At 45.4% G+C, this 20082-nt stretch overlaps 1 protein-coding gene across 1 annotated transcript in view; it reads right to left on the bottom strand.

Moving 5' to 3' along the window:
- LOC136620011 (calcium-activated chloride channel regulator 1-like) overlaps positions 1-20082 on the bottom strand; it is a 77103-nt gene that overhangs the window by 44101 nt on the left and 12920 nt on the right. Inside the window, exons 2-6 of the mRNA XM_066594742.1 lie at positions 11496-11636; positions 7673-7823; positions 5663-5771; positions 3552-3735; positions 572-796 (exon numbers count right to left, since the gene is read on the bottom strand). Of these exons, the coding sequence (XP_066450839.1) occupies positions 572-796; positions 3552-3735; positions 5663-5771; positions 7673-7823; positions 11496-11636 (810 nt within the window). The remainder of the gene's footprint in view (positions 1-571; positions 797-3551; positions 3736-5662; positions 5772-7672; positions 7824-11495; positions 11637-20082) is intronic.

Raw genomic sequence — 20082 nt, 5'->3', positions numbered from 1 at the left:
CTAAAGAATTTTATGGTACACTATAGTGAAAAGTGTATCTATTGAAGGGGTTTTCTGGGCAATTTCTATTGATGACCTATTCTTAGGACATCAGTAGATAATTGCCAGGAGCCAGCCACTCAGGATCCCTAGCAATGAGCCGATATCTGGCCTGCTGTCAGTGCCGTGTGGTCAGACAGCATTATCAGAGTTTGAGGCAGACGCATCATAGAGGGCCTCTCTCTGATTGAAATCAGTAGTAGTGCTGCCTCCTGTTAGACGTCTGCATCCGACTCCTGTGTTGGAGCCAGAAGTGTAATGGGAGGCTTCAGTTCTCATTTATTTCAGGTGGAATGAAACCCCCCACGTCTGAACCCAATGGCGATGTCTGGCCCCACTACAATGACAATGGGCTGGACAATCAGCTGATCACCTAGGATCCATAGTGTCTGGTCCCTGGTGATTATCTATTGATAGTTTATACTAAGAATAGATCATCAATAGAATTTGCCTGGAAAGTTCCTTTAAGAGTTAACTGCTTATGTGAGTCTTTTTTGTCTCATTCCCCGAGCTGCATTCTGCTTGAACCCACCTGCATCATGCTTCTAGATCCATCAAGGACTAGAGTGATCACTCTTTCTCTGTACTGCAGTAGAGTGAAGGCTGGGACTGGAGGACTGATGTCAGGTCTTGGAAGGCTGGAGGTAATATCTGTTGAGTCCTTGATAACGTCCCATGTACTCCGCAGATTGCACATTCTATTTTGCAGATTTGGAGCTTCTGTATTGTGGTTAAGGGAGTCGCAGAAATCTGTTACCTGGAAAATGTATTGAAAATGAGTACAAAATATTTTGATGTTTAAATGGACTCTAATAATGAAACTACTACAATAATACTAACATAATGTATATTATATTAGTTATAGGCCGCCTGCACACGGGCGGAAATCCCGCGGTGGGATTTTCCACAGGATTTCCGCCACTGAGAGCCTGCATAGGAGTGCATAACAATATGCACTCCTATGCAGACGGCCGCGGTTTGGCCGCGCAAAATCTCGCGCGGCAAACAAACCGCGGCATGTCCTATTTCTGTGCGGGGCTTGGGGTTGGGTCCCGCGGCGAGAATCCTCGCCGCCGGATCCGACCCGCTCGTCTGCAGGCGGCCATATAACTGAATATTATAGTACTGTATAGGTAAAAGTTTGACCTGTGGCTTATCTGCTGAGTTGAACTAGAAAAAGTTCTTATTCCTTTCCCTTGCATAAGAAACTTGCATGCCAAATCCTCACTAATCTGTATTATGAATTAGGCCTTATGTCCTCAGGCGGGTCGGATTTCGCATGCGGGAGCCCGCAGCGGAATCCCACCCTGCCCACAGCCGAGGACACATATTTATCCGTGCGGGTGTCCTGCGTCCCATCCGGATCTGCATTCTTTTTCCCTGCGGATGTGTGCAGAAGCGCCAGCCGGTGCGTGAGCGCGCATGGGCAGTAATTTTTTTTAACTTCTGCTTTCCCACGGTATCAGCATTGAATTGTGGACGGGCCCCAGATCGGACGGCTTCCATTGACTTCAATGGAAGCTGTCCATGTGGAATCCGCAGCAAAATGGAGCATGCTGCAATTTGTTTCCTGGACCAGAAGGTCCGCAAAGCAAATCCGGATGCTTTTCTTGCATTTGCGGTCACCCATGTACTCCTATGGGTAACTTGATTTGTGGATCTTCCGTGCCTGTGATCCTTGCGGATTCCACAAATCAAATCCGCCTGTGGACATGAGGCTTTAATCACATGTGATGTTGTCCATGATGGCCACCTCAATCTTGTAATTACCTGATGCAGACTCTGTACTGCTCCTTCATTAGCCAGTGGCCAATCAAACAGCAGGTATAGTGCATTAGCAGTCTAACACTACCAGTGCAATAGGTGAAGTAGGTAGGCAGCAGATTGTGGCAGCCATCTTCAACCAAAAATGGGGCCCAGAGCTGTCAGATCAGAGGAACTAAAGCAGAGAAGACCAATTGCAGGCAATAAAACTCCTCCCTCCAGTCCTTGGACAGAATGTTGTCCCATGACTGCAGAATTACTTTAAGAACACTACAGCACCAGAATATATTTACTGAAAGAAAAGAAAAATACATTGCTGCAACTCAAGATGCCTGCCTAATACTACTTACCTTCCTCAGAGTGCCCTTGCTATTCACCTACAGAACCACCACTTAGGACCTCGTTCAGACGAGCGTGCATATGATTAAACCCCACCTGCTGAAAGAGTTACAGAGCAGTGCCGGGGACCAAGCAGCTAGACTCGCCGAGTCCCGACAGCAGCGAGAGGTGAGAATATATATTTTTTTATTTTCTACACAAGCTAGGCATGATTTTCAGAGAAGGGCTTATATTTCAAGCCCTTCCCCGAAAATCACTGTGGTTGGTTCCTGTAGCCCATTGCTTTCAATGGACACGGAGCTTTGTTCACTCGTTTTTTTGCACATCCGAACAGCGCTACTTTTTGCGCAGCATGGATGCGTGCAGAACAATGCTCATGTGAACGAGGCCTAAGGGCTAGTTTTCTGGTGAGTGTTTGCTGAAGTAGTTCGTGGGACGCAGGCAGCAGCAGCTTTTCAGATGGAGAGAGAACAGTGAAGACAGCAAATATAAGAGAGGCATCCCTGGACTTAGTACCGCATATCTTAGAAGCCTATCACATTAGTTTATGGGAGTCATGGGAACGCTGGTTTTGAAGATAAATTCACAGCACAAAGATCAGTTTTATATTACAAATGTAATTAGATTATACCAGAACATATCATTATTGGGATCAGTATATTACATAAAGGCTTCCTGCACAGAACCACTGAAATAAATGGATTTTCCAATCCAGGACTGTGTAAGGACCCTTTTACACCGCAAAGATAAAATAAAACAAATATACAACCAGCAATGAAATAGCGGTCGTATGTCATTCACTTTACATGTATTTTACATTGAACAGTGGAGTTTTGATCGTTCCTTCATAGATAACCATGCCTCTAGTCACCCTTCCACCGCTACTTTCTATGAAGCAAATTATTAGAACCAGTTATTACGCCAAAGGATTTGCAGCAAACTAATTATTAAGACCGCATGAAAGATCCCATCAGCCATGAGCTAACGATTTATCGCTGATTGTTTGGTTGCTGCACGCTTTTACACCTAACAATTATCGCGCAAAGCACTCGATCCTACGATTATTTGCACAATAATTGTGTTCTGTAAAAGGGCCCTTTAAGATATCAAACAAGAGTCAAATGAGTTTGGGCTGAAGCCTCCACAGAACACTAGTAGAGATTTGGGGTAAATGATCAAACCAACACTAACTATTCTGTTGTGGGAACAGCTAAACGATAAGAAAAAAACGAATTAAGAAAACAGAAGCAAATGGATAGCATTTTTTTTGCTTTCGTTTACCATTGACAGCAATGTAAAAATGAAACAAAAATGTTGCAATCATTTGAAGTAGTTTTTTTAATTTTTATGGTGGAATTGTCCTTGCAAGATTGTGTCCTGTGAAGTGGGCTTGTAGTCCTAATACTCACTGTGGACAGCGCCTGTGAATACATTATAGACTCCTGAGAAAACTGGAATGTATCTGGTAGAAATACACAACCCTCTTCATAAAGCGCAGTTGCTGTATCAAATTTGCAAGCTTTTGTTGGGCAGTTTGTTCCATGACAATCGCTTGTTTTTATTATATTAATACCTAGAATATCCTCGGAGCACCTAGAAGAAAATACAAGAAAATGAAAGGTGTACAGCCAGCTAATACACATATCTCTATTATGTTCTCAAGGGAATTACCATGACATGTAATATTATTATGTCCTCTATAGCATGCCAAAACTGACTGGGTCCCCTTGAGTTGTACAACTGGACTCAATGACGCTCACTTTGGTTAGAGGCTCTATGATTGCTAGGAGCTCAGTGCTTGCCCGTTATTTGCATCCTTCTCTTTTGACTGCTTAAGGCTAATATCGCACGGGACGAGTGTGATTTTTCCTGTGGATACGAGCATTTGTGTCAAAAACCACTTCAGGAAAGAAGCGATCCTCCAGCGCGGCTGAGGATCAGCAAGTGTTTCCCATTGACTTCAACGGGAAACCTCGTATTGCACACGCAAACCAATTAAAAACAATGGGCAGAGTGTTCCGAGAGAACGCCCAAAGATTTTTTTCCACACCACAATGCGATGCTAGAAAAAAAAAAATCGCTCATACATATGACCCCATTCAGAAGAATGGGGCTCATAATGATGTGAGATTTGTGCATCTTGTAATGCACAAATTTCACGTGATTTTCTCATCCATGTGAAAATGGCCTAAGGCCACTTCCAGCTGTGCCGGAGGATCACTATTCCCCCTGAGTGCTTCTGACACAAAAATGCCTCACATCCTTGGGGAAATCGCACAATCCTAACTGCGATATCGGACTGAGTTTCATGGCCTGATATCGCACTTGGCATCTTAAACTAGCCTGAAGAGGTTGTGCAGGATTGGAGAAACATGTCTGCTTTCTTCCAGAAGCAGCACAACCACATGGCAATGGGTGGTGTCTGGCATTGCCATTAGACTCCACTGAAGTGAATGAGGCTTAGCTGCAATATCACATTTAGGGCTAAAATACATGGGTGCATGAGCAAATAGGCTCGCCGCTACGGAGTGTATTTGCGCATTAACCAGTGGTTTTTTGTTGACTATTTAAACTCTACGCTATTGTGCATGAGTTTAAAGAAAGAAGCAGAAAGATAGGTCCTGCCATATTTTTTCTTGCACATAATAATACTCTTTATTTGTACAGCACCAACCTATTCCTCAGTGCTTAACAAAAAACTGCAAGAAAGATGGAGCAAGACTTACCCGTAGTAATATCGCGCGAAAATCCTGCTAGTCAAAACAAAACCATTGAAATGAGGTTTCCTGCGTATTCACTGCATATGTGCACCGGCCCATTTACTTCAATGACCTACTGCGATGTGTAATATGCACCAAAATAGGACATGGTGCATATTTTTTTTAAGGCGATCGAACATTGCGTGAAAAAATACGCTCATGTGAATGAAACCATTAAAGTCAATGGGTTCTATTCACTGCGAAATGTGTGCTCAAAAATTGCATCCATAATATGTGACACAAATATGTCCATGTGAATGAGGCCTAACTCACCACAAACTCCTCAGTAAGTTACTGCACTGGTAGTTTCTGAACCCTAGATAATAGTTTATAATTATTGTAACATCAATGACTTAATTATCAGGTAACTGAAACACATAGTGAGCCAAATGAGCCTTAAAGAGGTTGTCTAACAAAACAAAGTCATCCCCTATCTACAGGATTCCAAGTGGTCGAGCATGCGCACTGCCACTCCATTCATTTCCATGGCACTTGAACTCTGCTATCTCAGTCCCACTGAAAGAAATCGGTCAGCAGTGTGTATACTCAACTGCTGCTTCTTTAATGCAGGGGCCTTCTAGACCCCCTTCTCTGTACCAATTAAAGTCCCAGCTGTAGGTCTAACACCGATCCTATTAATAAGGAATAACATAGTGTCATGAGATAACCCTTTTTAATAAGAAGGGTAATTGGAGATATTCTTAAATCATAGCATAGCCCTTTATATTTTTACCACTAGTCTAGAATTGTAGGACACATACCTTGTTCTTTCTACTTTTTTGTGTTCTGCGATATAGTAAGGTTTTTCCTCATTGTACTCATCATATACTCCCCATCGAAGATGTGCCCACTCATGGACAAACACTCTTCCTAGAAATCGAAATTAATGCATGTGACATAAATGATGCGTTTCTTTATTTACACATATGGAATCTTCCATGTATTTCTGTACTCAGTAGAGATGGGTTTATATCAATTCTGTCCCCTTTTTCTTACAGAATCACTACAGTACAGATTTTAATCCCCTCAGAGTAAACATGAAAGTTCTCATTCATTCAAAGAGGAAATATTGAAAACTGAGACATTGACGCAAAAAGTATATTAGAAGATTGTATAACTTTTCATTATACAATGAATACATTTTATCTGCTGAACCTGAGGCACCTCCCCAATTGGCGCATTTATTCTTCCGCCACTGCAGAGAAGGCATAAGAAATTTGACTACCCTGTAGCTGTCCTCCCTAATTATTGCAACTTATTAATTTAGCTAACATGGGAAAACATTCAAACTTAGGAAAAATGGAGCTGGGAACTGCTAAAATTTAAAGGGGTTTTCCACCGAAAATACAATTGGTGACCTATCCTCAGGATAGGTCATCAATAGTTGATTGGCCAGGGCCCACCACTCGGCGCCCCGGCCAATCAGCTGATGGGGCACTTGCTGACAGCACCAGTATACACTGCAGTTAGAGCGTAAGCCGCTGCTCCAACCCCTGTGTAGTGGCCATTGCTTGTAACTGTAGTTGCAGTCCTCAGTAGGAGGAGCGATCTGATCCACTCCAACCCCAGTGTAAACCGCTGCTATCAGCAGGCACACTATCAGCTGATTGGGTGGGGCCTGAGCATCGGGCCTCAGCCGATCAACTATTGATGACCTGTCCTGTGGATAGGTATCAATTGTATTTTCAGTAGAAAACCCCTTTAAATTCCCTAATACAGTGATCTCTGAAAATATAATCACTTCAGGATACAATATTTTCAATAAGCAATGGTCTTTCCAAGGTCATAAAACCAGATTCAACATACAATGTCACAGACAGTCTAGAACTGTGGCACATGAACTTTGCTGGAAGATCCAGCCAATCGACATTTCACTGATAAAACCCCTGTATTACAGAAGTGCGTGCACTGATTGGCTGTCTAGTAGTGCCTCTCTACAGTACTGTGCGGTACTACATTTCCTATACTCCTCTTTACCAGTGCCAGCATGAATTGGTTCCGTTTCATTTTTCTTGTATATTGTCTGTACTATATATGGCTCTGAAGAAGCTCCTGTTCTAAACATAAAATGTGATTTACAGCTTCCAACAGTTTTTTCTGACTTGAATGTAAGGATTCACTTCATCCGTATTAGTGCTAAATTATTTGCTAAATTTTCTTTCATTCTTCACTTTGTACTACTTTTGGTTGACATTTCGAAGGCCTCGGAAACAAACTACCAGTTTTCCATAGAGTTATGGTTTTAACACACAATATGTTTAATATACAGTCGTCGTCCCAGAGCCAATTCATATTGTATGTTGAGGGAACACTGTATATTAAAGGTTCACCAAAGGTAAACATTTACTTAATGGGGCATTACCATCTCAGACTTTTATGGCATTTTCACAGGATATAACATAAAAGTCAAGTAGGTGCTGTCTGATCTCAGGGACCCGCATCTATCTCTAGTTGTGGCCCTCGTCGCTTGCTATACTACACTGTTTTGTATAATTCCCATTGATCTCTATAAGAGTTAAATAAACAGCATAGCCCAGTTGCACTCAACTGTTCCTGTCCACCTGGCCAACTCATACAGAGCAGCCGATGTTTGGTCGAGAGAGGAACACTTCTTTAAATGTCCGTCAAGGTCTGGAGTACAGTATATCTAGGACCCCTAGTGGTAGAGACAGATAATTTCATAGTAAGAAAAACCTAGTGAAAAAGAACTACAAAGTTCTGCTAACAGATTACAGGATTCAAGCTATTCTATAACATGTAAGACAAGTTACCTCTTTGTCCATATACTGAGAGCATATTGTCATCCAGTAAGAAGTTTGGGGTCAGATGGATATATCTTCCTGGCTCTCCACAACGTCCATACTGTAAAGTGTATGGATCATCGCCATATTTCAGGTGTGGGTTTGAAATGATTATATCTGCCTGAAATGTAAAGCATTAGTATAGTATTAGTATGCATATCAAATAAATCTTGGGTATCTGCAATTTTGTCTTGCATTTAGAAACCACATAGGCAGCTATATTTGGTATATTTGGACATGACCATGTATATATATGCCCAGAATCCCCTTTGTATATTCTTGCTTTGAGACTTGGTGCAACATCTTTGGCAGATGTTCAGTCAACACTACAACTACATATCTATTCAGTACTGTTTTATGAAAGGTGACCATTCTTGGCACATAAGGGATTCTGGGCCGGGTTCGTTTCTATTGTTAGATGAATCAATAAAAATTTGCAGGGTGTTTTTCAATCATAGTGCACAATCTGAACCGCCTTTTAATTTAGAGGTGATGAAACAACTGAATTTACTTGTTTTTACTGTTTTAGAAAGTTGAAAACTGTGTGCATTCTAACATCTGTTGTCTTCTAGGGTATGTAACATATATAAAGATTATGAATTATATTAGCTTTACTGTAAACCATGGTCACTACAAGGCTAAGTAAGTTTCACAATGTTTTATAGAAAGAATGTTGAAGAAAGGGTATTGTTTTCGTTAAAGTGACCCTCCAGTTTCGGGACAAAATTCTGTCCTGGGACTGGAGGTACAGGGGTGTATTACCTGTACTTCATCTTCTTTTCCAGGCCCCCCCATTACCCTGCTTCAGTGCTTTGTTTTCAGGCAGCCATGATGGCCACTCCCTTTCTGTATTGATCCATTAGACGCTGTGAAGTTTTCTGTGATTGGCCAGCCCTGATCATGTAAGGCAGCTCTGGCCCATCACAGAGCAGCTACAGTGAATTGGTAGTACTAACACTTCAAATGCAGTATTGATGGTAGTCTAAAGATGGCTGCGGCCATCTTGGCGGCCTTAAAAACTGAACCTGAAACGGTAGAACAAAGAGCCAGGAAGAAAAGATAAAGTACAATTAAAATACCCCTTCACTCAGAATTTGTCCAGAAACTAAAAGGTTATTTAATGTTTACATATAGCATTTAAAATCTTAGTGACCTCAATACGCCTCATTACAGTGGTCACTAATTGGCTTTAAACCTGCATATACATCTTTTTACGGCAGTGATTTGGCTGATTACTGACAGCCACGCTCCTGCTATAACTGCCAGGACTAGGGAAGCCTATGATCCTAGCAGTTTAAACTTGTACATGCCACAATAAATAGCAACTGCACTATGTGAGCAGATGACAGGAGGAGGGGGCTCCTTTTGTCACCCATCAGCAACTCCAATGCAATCGCAAGGTACCACTGGCCTCCATGTGTGCCATGTAACGCAACCTATCAGACCCCGCCTCCAGCAGAGTATAATAGGCTGATTTCATCGGCATTGCAGAATGTACTGCATAAGTAATGTAGTGTGTTATCCTAGAGTTTGAACGATCACATCTTCAAGAGTTTAATTTTTTTAAATCCAGTTTTAAGAAAATATGCATTTCTCCCCCCATAAACTGTTTTAAATGGCTAAAATGCAATTTTTAGGCAGCATATAATAGGTATTACTGTGTTAATAACAATCCAAACAATGACATATTTTGTAATTTCTTTCGCTTAGTGAACAACATAAAAATAATTTTTTAACGTAATGCCAGAATTGCTACTTTTTTTTTGATTGCCTTCCAAAACGCAATCCAAAAGTCATATGTACCTTAATCCGGTACCAATAAAAACTGCGATTCTTCTGAAAAAAAACAAGATAGTTCTGTTGCTGGAAAAATAATGGGTATTAGAATTTGACAATGCAAATTCCTTTTTTTTCTTTAAAAACATGTTTTTTGTGCTAAAGTAGTAAAAAATATAAACTTACAGTAATTGTGTTGCAGCATTGCAGTAATTGTTGCTGATCCACAAGAAAGTTAACATGGTATTTTTTTTTTACCAATTGATGAATGCCATGGAAACAAAACCCCCCAAAACAATACCAGAATTTATAAGGAGGATTACACCCCCCCCCCCTTCCCCCAAATAAATTAATAAAGTTATAAAACACATGTGTTTTCCAGAGTGTTGCCATTATAAAATACAACTTGTCCCAAATAAAAGCCCTCATTCGACTGTGTCAACAAGTTATGGCTCTTGTAATATGACTATGAAATTGCGTGGTCCTGAAGGAACAAAATAGGGCGGTCTCTATTGGCTGAAATGGAGGAGAGAGAGAAAAGACAAACTGCAATAGAGTCAGCAAGGTTATGACTGAAAAGCTATGCAGCCGAATCCACTCACACGGGGACATGATAGGCCCTGTTTAAGAATAAAGATAGTCCTGATGAAAGATTCTTGATACTAAGTGGTTTACCCAGTGCAGTCTGGAAGAAAAGATGGGTTGTACAGAGCACAATGCATGTGAGAGCTCCACCTTCTTGTATGAACCTATATGCCAGACCGCGGATGATCTGTTCCCTGCAATACTTAATTGCCTCACCTAATAGCACTCTGGAGTAGTTTGAGACTGTATGGGACCCTTGAGACACCATAAATATCCTTGGCCATGGATTGGGTCCCCATAACCACACAACCCTACAGATATGAACATAACCAGTGTGTTCTTCCTTTCTCCCTTTTCATTACCTCCTCCTGTGTCTTTCTTAGCCCTGCGTCTATTTATTCTGTCTTTCTTGCTGGCTGATTTTAGCTGATGCTACGGTTTAGTGCCTTCCAATTGGTTATATCTTGGTGTTTTGTGCTACATCCTTTCTTGTTAAAGGGGTTGTCCCGCGCCGAAACAGTTTTTTTTTTTTTTTCAATAGCCCCCCCGTTTGGCGTGAGACAAACCCGATGCATGTGTTGAAAAAAAAAACGGATAGTACTTACCCGAATCCCTGCGCTCCGGTGACTTCTTACTTACCTTGCGAAGATGGCCGCCGGGATCTTCACCCTTGGTGGACCGCAGGTCTTCTGTGCGGTCCATTGCCGATTCCAGCCTCCTGATTGGCTGGAATCGGCACACGTGACGGGGCGGAGCTACGAGGAGCGCTCTCCAGCACGAGCAGCCCCATTCAACACGGAGAAGACCGGACTGCGCAAGCGCGTCTAATCGGGCGATTAGACGCTGAAAATTAGACGGCACCATGGAGACGGGGACGCTAGCAACGGAACAGGTAAGTGAATAACTTCTGTATGGCTCATATTTAATGCACGATGTATATTACAAAGTGCATTAATATGGCCATACAGAAGTGTATACCCCAACTTTGTTTCGCGGGACAACCCCTTTAAGGATGTTTTATATATTGGTCCTTGGTTAGCATAGCTTGATACTGTGATATATTTCATTGTATTTATACCCAAACATGCTAAGACTTTTTTATGATATCTCTTTTCTCTCTCATTTGCTGGCCTCTTCTCCCTTTCATAGTTCTTTGTTCTTGCATTGTGAGTTCAAGTTCCTCTGCGACTGGACAATTTTGTCCTTGAATTTTTTATGTTTTTACTTTTGAAAGTTTTAAAAAATTTCAATTATAAAAAAAATGCATGAGAGAAGTCCATTATAGTCACTAGGATCTGTTAGGTGACATTCATGCCTGTCATGTGCTGAATCTGACGTTTCTGTTATTTTCAATGTTGGCTCCTATGGTGGATCAAAACAATAGAAATATTGAGTGCAAGTGTAAAAAGTTGTAGCAAACCCTTAAACTTACCGTATTGTAGGTTTCTGTTGCTGGTTTGGTATAATTATTTTTCGGTGTCCATGTAGATGGGATAAGGATTTTAACACTTCTTATGAAAAGTCTTTTCTTAGTGGCCTGAAACAGATAGCTTGTTGCTTCATTTACCATTTCCTAAAACAGAAGAAAAACATTTTTCATTATATGTTACATATTGCCGCTGCATACGCAACACACCAATGTACATTAGATGCCAACTTGTATATTGCCACTTTCACATCCTGCACTGCAGCCTATTGACCAAACATCAGTTTGTAATGCTAATATAATAATATATTGCACTCCTGCAGTATTTCTCTGATGCACGTTCCTCTTTTTTCATGTAAAATTTGACTTCTGGGCAGCAATTGACTAGACGAGGTTTCACCACTGTGACTGTTAAGACACCTGCCTGTCTTTGACAGCGTTTGTGCTTTCACATGGAGTCAACACCAATGTTTGTTTTTCTGTGAAAAGAAGGAGAAATCCTGTTCACGGTAGGGATATTTTCAATCTCATGATGAAAGGAAAGGACTGCGCTGTACCAAAGGTCACATACTAGCGACATGGAATGTGCGTGGCATGAGTCCAGGGAAATTGGACATTGCGAAATGCAAAATGACAAGACTTGACATTGATATTCTTGGGATTAGTGGATTGAACTGAACAGGTAATGGATATTTTCAGTCAGATGACTTCACATTGCACTATGTTGGACATGAGAAAATCAAGAGGAATGGAGTAGCCTTTATTACAAACAAGCAGACATCGAAGGCAGTAGAAAGTTTTAGAAGAATCAGCGACCGTATCATTGCTATCCGGATACGTGGTAACTGGTAAGCCATTGAACATCTCAGTCTTACAGGTCTATGCCCCAACGACAGATGCTGATGAGAAAACTATTGAAGATTTTTTGCCAACGTCCAGAAAACTCTAAATGAAGTGCGAAAGAAGGAAATCATTTACATTATGGCCAACTTCAATTCCAAAGTCGGCAGTCAGTCAGAAGCAACCATCACAGGAAGATTTGGGTTTGGTGAAAGAAATGAAGCTGGTGGTCGCCTGGTACAGTTCTGTCAAGAAAATCAGCTCACGATAACAAACACATGGTTTATGCAACCCAAACACCGTTTGTACACGTGGACATCTCCCACTGGCCTCCATCAAAATCAGATTTATTACATCCTGTGTAATCATCATTGGAAAGTTCAAGGACTGCAATAAAAACCTTCCCTGGCTCCAACTATGGCACTGATTATGAACTCCTTGCAGCTAAGATCAAGATTAGATTCTGTAGCATTAAGAATAGTGCTTCATTAAGAAAACTCGACACCTCTTAAATTCCCCAATCATACACTATTGAGGTAGCAAATCGATTCAAACTGCTTGACACATCAGAAAAGCATCTAGAGGAACTATGGCACAATATATACAGACCACACTAATGGAAACAGCCAGTACGTATCTCACCTATAGGAAGCAGGAAAACTGATGCTATTGGTTATCCAAGCCAACCCCTCAGAATAGCCGATAAAAGAAGGCCAGCAAAGACAACCAGCTAAAAAGAGGAAGTTCAGCAACTAAATGACGATTTTCAATGAGCAGCATGGAAAGACAAGGAAATGGACTGGATTGAGCATTGCAAACAACTCGAAGCAGAAGCTATTAAAGGCCATATGCTAGGCCTATTCTCACAGGTCAAGCTGGCCCGAAAACCTTTCATGGCACGCAATGGCACAATCCAAGACAAAAATGGGAAGGAACTGAATGACCAACAAAGGAACTATATGCCTGCAACCACATACCTGGACCATTGTGTGAGGTGGAGCCCTCCATTATGGAGCCAGAAGTGGTTATGGCAATGAAACAGCTAAGCAAAAATAAAGCAGCACGCATAGGTTATTATACCAGCAGAGCTATTGCTGCCAGTACCAGTAAAAATCATCACAGTGCTGTGCCAGGCTGTATGGGTATCCAGACAATGGCCACAGGACTGGAAAAGATTTACTCCAACTACCAAACAATATCCCTAATTCCGTATGCGAGCAAGATCCTTCTCAAAATTATACAGGAAAGTCTGATATCAATAGTCAAAGCAGCACTCCCTGATGCACAGGCAGGATTCCGTCAAGGGCACCTGCGACCATCTTACAAAGCTGCAATGGACCATGAAAAAAGCTTGAGAATACCAAAAGAATATCTACATGTGCTTCATCGACTACATCAAGGCCTTTCACTGCAACGATCATGACAAGCTATGGCAGGCCCTACAAGAGCTGGTTGTATTGGCACATCTAGTCAAGCTGATAAAATCACTTTATACCAATTTTGAAGCCACTGTGAGAACACACTATGGGGACACAGATTGGTTGGGGATCGGCAAAGGTGCCTTTCACCCTTCTTGTGTAACCTATATGCAGAAGTGATCATGCGTAAAATGGATCTGAACGAATTGGAAACTGGAGTGAGAATAGGTGGCAGAAACATCAACAATCTCTGTTATGCAGATGATACAACTCTGCTTGCAGAAACAGAAACTGGTCTGAATCAGGTGATATGGAAGATTAAAACCGAAAGTGAAAAAATTGGCCTTTACCTGAATTTAAAGGAGACTAAAATTATGACAACTTCAAAAAATGGCCATAGAAGGCATGGGAGGCTCATCTTCGAAAACTGACCAGGATGCAGAATCTATGCCAAAGATAAAACGTAGGATAGCATTGGGGTGAAGTGCAATGCCAAACATAATCTGGAAAAGTAGGGATATTAGTGTAGCAATAGAGATGAGCGAACACCAAAATGTTCGGGTGTTCGTTATTCGGAACGAACTTCCCGCGATGTTCGAGGGTTCGTTTCGAACAACGAACCCCATTGAAGTCAATGGGCGACCAGAGCATTTTTGTATTTCGCCGATGCTCGCTAAGGTTTTCATGTGTGAAAATCTGGGCAATTCAAGAAAGTGATGGGAATGACACAGAAACGGATAGGGCAGGCGAGGGGCTACATGTTGGGCTGCATCTCAAGTTCACAGGTCCCACTATTAAGCCACAATACCGGCAAGAGTGGGCCCCCCCCCCCTCCCAACAACTTTTACTTCTGAAAAGCCCTCATTAGCATGGCATACCTTTGCTAAGCACCACACTAGCTACAACAAAGCACAATCACTGCCTGGATGACACTCCGCTGCCACTTCTCCTGGGTTACATGCTGACCAACCGCCCCCCCTCCCCCCCCCACAGCGCACACCAAAGTGTCCCTGCGCAGCCTTCAGCTGCCCTCATGCCACGCCACACTCATGTCTATTTAGAAGTGCGTCTGCCATGAGGAGGAACCGCAGGCACACCCTGCAGAGGGTTGGCACGGCTAGGCAGCGACCCTCTTTAAAAGGGGCGGGGCGATAGCCCACAATGCTGTACAGAAGCAATGAGAAATAGAATCCTGTGCCACCGCCATCAGGAGCTGCACACGTAGGCATAGCAATGGGGAACCTATGTGCCACACACTATTCATTCTGTCAAGGTGTCTGCATGCCCCAGTCAGACCGGGCTTTTTAATTCATAGACACAGGTAGGTACAACTCCCTATTGTGAAGTCCCTGTGGACCGACAGCATGGGTGGGTGCCAGGAAGCCACCGGCGGTACATAGAAATATCCCATTGCATTGCCCAACACAGCTGAGGTAGTAATGTCGTGCGTAATACAGGTGGGCTTCGGCCCACACTGCATGCCCCAGTCTGACCGGGGTTCTTTACAAGTGGACACATGTAGGTTACACTCCCTGTGGACATACTGCCTGGGTGGGTGCCAGGAAGCCACCGGCGGTACATAGAAATATCCCATTGCATTGCCCAACACAGCTGAGGTAGTAATGTCATGCGTAATACAGGTGGGCTTCGGCCCACACTGCATGCCCCAGTCAGACTGGGGTTCTTTAGAAGTGTACAGATGTATTAAAAACTCCGTGTGCACCTACAGCATGGGTGGCTCCCTGGAACCCACCGGCGGTACACAAAAATATCCCATTGCATTGCCCAACACAGCTGAGGTAGTAATGTCGTGCATAATGCAGGTGGGCTTCGGCCCACACTGCATGCCCCAGTCAGACTGGGGTTCTTTAGAAGTGGACACATGTAGGTTAAACTCCCTGTGGACCCACTGCCTGGGTGGGTGCCAGGAAGCCACCGGCGGTACATAGAAATATCCCATTGCATTGCCCAACACAGCTGAGGTAGTAATGTCGTGCGTAATACAGGTGGGCTTCGGCCCACACTGCATGCCCCAGTCAGACTGGGGTTCTTTAGAAGTGTACAGATGTATTAAAAACTCCGTGTGCACCTACAGCATGGGTGGCTCCCTGGAACCCACCGGCGGTACACAAAAATATCCCATTGCATTGCCCAACACAGCTGAGGTAACGTCAGCTGTAATGCAGGTGGGCTAAAAATTAATTTGATTACACTGTAGGCGAGGGCCCACAAAAATTGCTGAATCAACAGTACTAATGTACATCCCAAAAATTGGCCATGGCCAGCCAAGAGGGCAGGTGAAACCCATTAATCGCTTTGGTTAATGTGGCTTAAGTGGTAACTAGGCCTGGAGGCAGCCCAGTGTAACGAAAAATTGGTTCAAGTTAAAGTTCCAACGCTTTTAAGCGCATTGAAACTTATAAAAATTGTTCAGAAAAATTATTTGAGTGAGCCTTGTGGCCCTAAGAAAAATTGCCCGTTCAGCGTGATTACGTGAGGTTTCAGGAGGAGGAGCAGGAGGAGGAGGAGGAATATTAGACACAGATTGATGAAGCAGAAATGTCCCCGTTTTGGATGGTGAGAGAGAACGTAGCTTCCATCCGCGGGTGCAGCCTACGTATTGCTTACGTATCGCTGCTGTCCGCTGGTGGAGAACAGAAGTCTGGCAAAATCCAGCCTTTGTTCATCTTGATGAGTGTTAGCCTGTCGGCACTGTCGGTTGACAAGCGGCTACGCTTATCTGTGATGATTCCCCCAGCCGCACTAAACACCCTCTACGACAAGACGCTAGCCGCAGGACAAGCAAGCACCTCCAGGGCATACAGCGCTAGTTCAGGCCACGTGTCCAGCTTCGACACCCAGTAGTTGTAGGGGGCAGAGGCGTCACCAAGGATGGTCGTGCGATCCGCTACGTACTCCCTCACCATCCTTTTACAGTGCTCCTGCCGACTCAGCCGTGACTGGGGAGCGGTGACACAGTCTTGGTGGGGAGCCATAAAGCTGGCCAGGCCCTTAAAGACTGTTGCACTGCCTGGGATGTACATGCTGCTCGATCTACGCACATCCCCTGCTACCTTGCCCTCGGTACTGCGCCTTCTGCCACTAGCGCTGTCGGCTGGGAATTTTACCATCAGCTTGTCCGCAAGGGTCCTGTGGTATAGCAACACTCTCGAACCCCTTTCCTCTTCGGGAAACAGAGTGGGCAGGTTCTCCTTATACCGTGGATCGAGCAGTGTGTACACCCAGTAATCCGTCGTGGCCAGAATGCGTGCAACGCGAGGGTCACGAGAAAGGCATCCTAACATGAAGTCAGCCATGTGTGCCAGGGTACCTGTACACAACACATGGCTGTCTTCACTAGGAAGATCACTTTCAGGATCCTCCTCCTCCTCCTCCTCAGGCCATACACGCTGAAAAGATGACAGGCAATCAGCCGGTGTACCGTCAGCAGCGGCCCAAGCTGTCTCTTCCCCCTCCTCCTCATCCTCCTCATGCTCCTCCTCCTCCTCCTGTACACGCTGAGAAATAGACAGGAGGGTGCCCTGACTATCCAGCGGCATACTGTCTTCCCCCGCCCCCGTTTCCGAGCGCAAAGCAGCTGCCTTTATGGTTTGCAGGGAATTTCTCAAGATGCATAGCAGAGGAATGGTGACGCTAATGATTGTAGCATCGCCGCTCACCACCTGGGTAGACTCCTCAAAATTACCAAGGACATGGCAGATGTCTGCCAACCAGGCCCACTCTTCTGAAAGGAATTGAGGAGGCTGACTCCCACTGCGCCGCCCATGTTGGAGTTGGTATTCGACTATAGCCCTACGTTGTTCATAGAGCCTGGCCAACATGTGGAGCGTAGAGTTCCACCGTGTGGGCACGTCGCACAGCAGTCGGTGCACTGGCAGCTTACAGTGATGTTGCAGGGTGCGCAGGGTGGCAGCGTCCGTGTGGGACTTGCGGAAATGTGCGCAGAGCCGGCGCGCCTTTACGAGCAGGTCTGACAAGCGTGGGTAGCTTTTCAGAAAGCGCTGAACCACCAAATTAAAGACGTGGGCCAGGCATGGCACGTGCGTGAGGCTGCCGAGCTGCAGAGCCGCCACCAGGTTACGGCCGTTGTCACACACGACCATGCCCGGTTGGAGGCTCAGCGGCGCAAGCCAGCGGTCGGTCTGCTGTGTCAGACCCTGCAGCAGTTCGTGGGCCGTGTGCCTCTTATCGCCTAAGCTGAGTAGTTTCAGCACGGCCTGCTGACGCTTGCCCACCGCTGTGCTGCCACACCGCGCGACACCGACTGCTGGCGACATGCTGCTGCTAACACATCTTGATTGCGAGACAGAGGAGGAGGAGGAGGAGGAGGAGGAGGGTGCTTTAGTGGAGGAAGCATACACCTCCGCAGATACCACCACCGAGCTGGGGCCCGCAATTCTGGGGGTGGGTAGGACATGAGCGGTCCCAGGCTCTGACTCTGTCCCAGCCTCCACTAAATTCACCCAATGTGCCGTCAGGGAGATGTAGTGGCCCTGCCCGCCTGTGCTTGTCCACGTGTCCGTAGTTAAGTGGACCGTGGCAGTAACCGCGTTGGTGAGGGCGCGTACAATGTTGCGGGAGACGTGGTCGTGCAGGGCTGGGACGGCACATCGGGAAAAGTAGTGGCGACTGGGAACTGAGTAGCGCGGGGCCGCCGCCTCCATGATACTTTTGAAGGACTCCGTTTCCACAACCCTATACGGCAGCATCTCAAGGCTGATGAATTTTGCTATGCGGACGGTTAACGTTTGAGCGTGCGGGTGCGTGGCGGCGTACTTGCGCTTGCGCTCCAACAGTTGCGCAAGCGACGGCTGGACGGTGCGCTGAACTACACTGCTGGATGGGGCCGAGGACAGCGGAGGTGAGGGTGTGGGTGCAGGCCAGGAGACGGTAGTGCCTGTGTCCTGAGAGGGGGGTTGCATCTCAGTGGCAGGTTGGGGCACAGGGGGAGAGGCAGGGGTGCAAACCGGAGGCGCTGAACGGCCTTCGTTCCACCTTGTGGGGTGCTTGGCCATCATATGTCTGCGCATGGTGGTGGTGGTGAGGCTGTTGGTGTTGGCTCCCCGGCTGAGCTTTGCGCGACAAAGGTTGCACACCACTGTTCGTCGGTCGTCAGGCGTCTCTGTGAAAAACTGCCAGACCTTAGAGCACCTCGGCCTCTGCAGGGTGGCATGGCGCGAGGGGGCGCTTTGGGAAACAGTTGGTGGATTATTCGGTCTGGCCCTGCCTCTACCCCTGGCCACCGCACTGCCTCTTGCAACCTGCCCTGCTGATGCCCTTGACTCCCCCTCTGAAGACCTGTCCTCCTGAGTAAGCGTTGCACACCAGGTGGGGTCAGTCACCTCATCGTCCTGCTGCTCTTCCTCCAAATCCTCTGTGCGCTGCTCCCTCGGACTTACTGCCCTTACTACTACCTCACTGCAAGACTGTGTCTGATCGTCATCGTCCTCCTCACCCACAGAAAGTTGTTGAGACAGTTGGCGGAAGTCCCCAGCCTCTTCCCCCGGACCCCGGGAACTTTCGAATGGTTGGGCATCAGTGACGATAAACTCCTCTGGTGGGAGAGGAACCGCTGCTGCCCAATCTAAGCAGGGGCCCGAGAACAGTTCCTGGGAGTGTTCCCGCTCCTGAGCAGGTGTCATTGTAGTGGAGTGAGGAGGCTGGGAGGAAGGAGGAGCAGCAGACAGAGGATTCGGATTTGCAGCAGTGGACGGCGCAGAACTGCGGGTAGACGATAGGTTGCTCGAAGCACTTTCTGCCATCCAGGACAGGACCTGCTCACACTGCTCATTTTCTAATAACCGTCTCCCGCGTGGACCCATTAATCTGGCGATGAATGTGGGGACACCAGAAACGTGCCTCTCTCCTAATCGCGCAGCAGTCGGCTGCGACACACCTGGATCAGGAGCTCGGCCTGTGCCCACACCCTGACTTGGCCCTCCGCGTCCTCGGCCGCGTCCACGTCCTCTAGGCCTACCCCTACCCCTCAGCATGCTGTATTACCAGTGATTTGATTTCACAGGCAGCTAATAAATTGGCGCAAGACTGCAGGCCAAATATAATTTTTTCCCTTTTTTGAAAACGAAAGGCCCCACTGCCTCTAGTGAATGTATAATCTAAGTTTAATAACTGTGCTGTGTCCCTGCTAATGTGTCACAGAACGTGAGGGTAGCAGAGTTATTAACTGTGGCAGAGCAGGTATTTTTTTTCCCAATTAAGGAAAGCAAATGGCAAAGCCAGGAGTAAAACGTAGCTGGGTGCGTCTGATTTTTACAGGTTGCACACGCAGCCGACACGTGTCCACCGCCCTTAGG

This window comes from Eleutherodactylus coqui, chromosome 3, assembly GCF_035609145.1.
Source record: "Eleutherodactylus coqui strain aEleCoq1 chromosome 3, aEleCoq1.hap1, whole genome shotgun sequence".
Classification (NCBI taxonomy): domain Eukaryota; kingdom Metazoa; phylum Chordata; class Amphibia; order Anura; family Eleutherodactylidae; genus Eleutherodactylus; species Eleutherodactylus coqui.
Note: the sequence above shows the minus strand (reverse complement) of the source record. Positions and strands in the feature narration are given on the sequence as shown.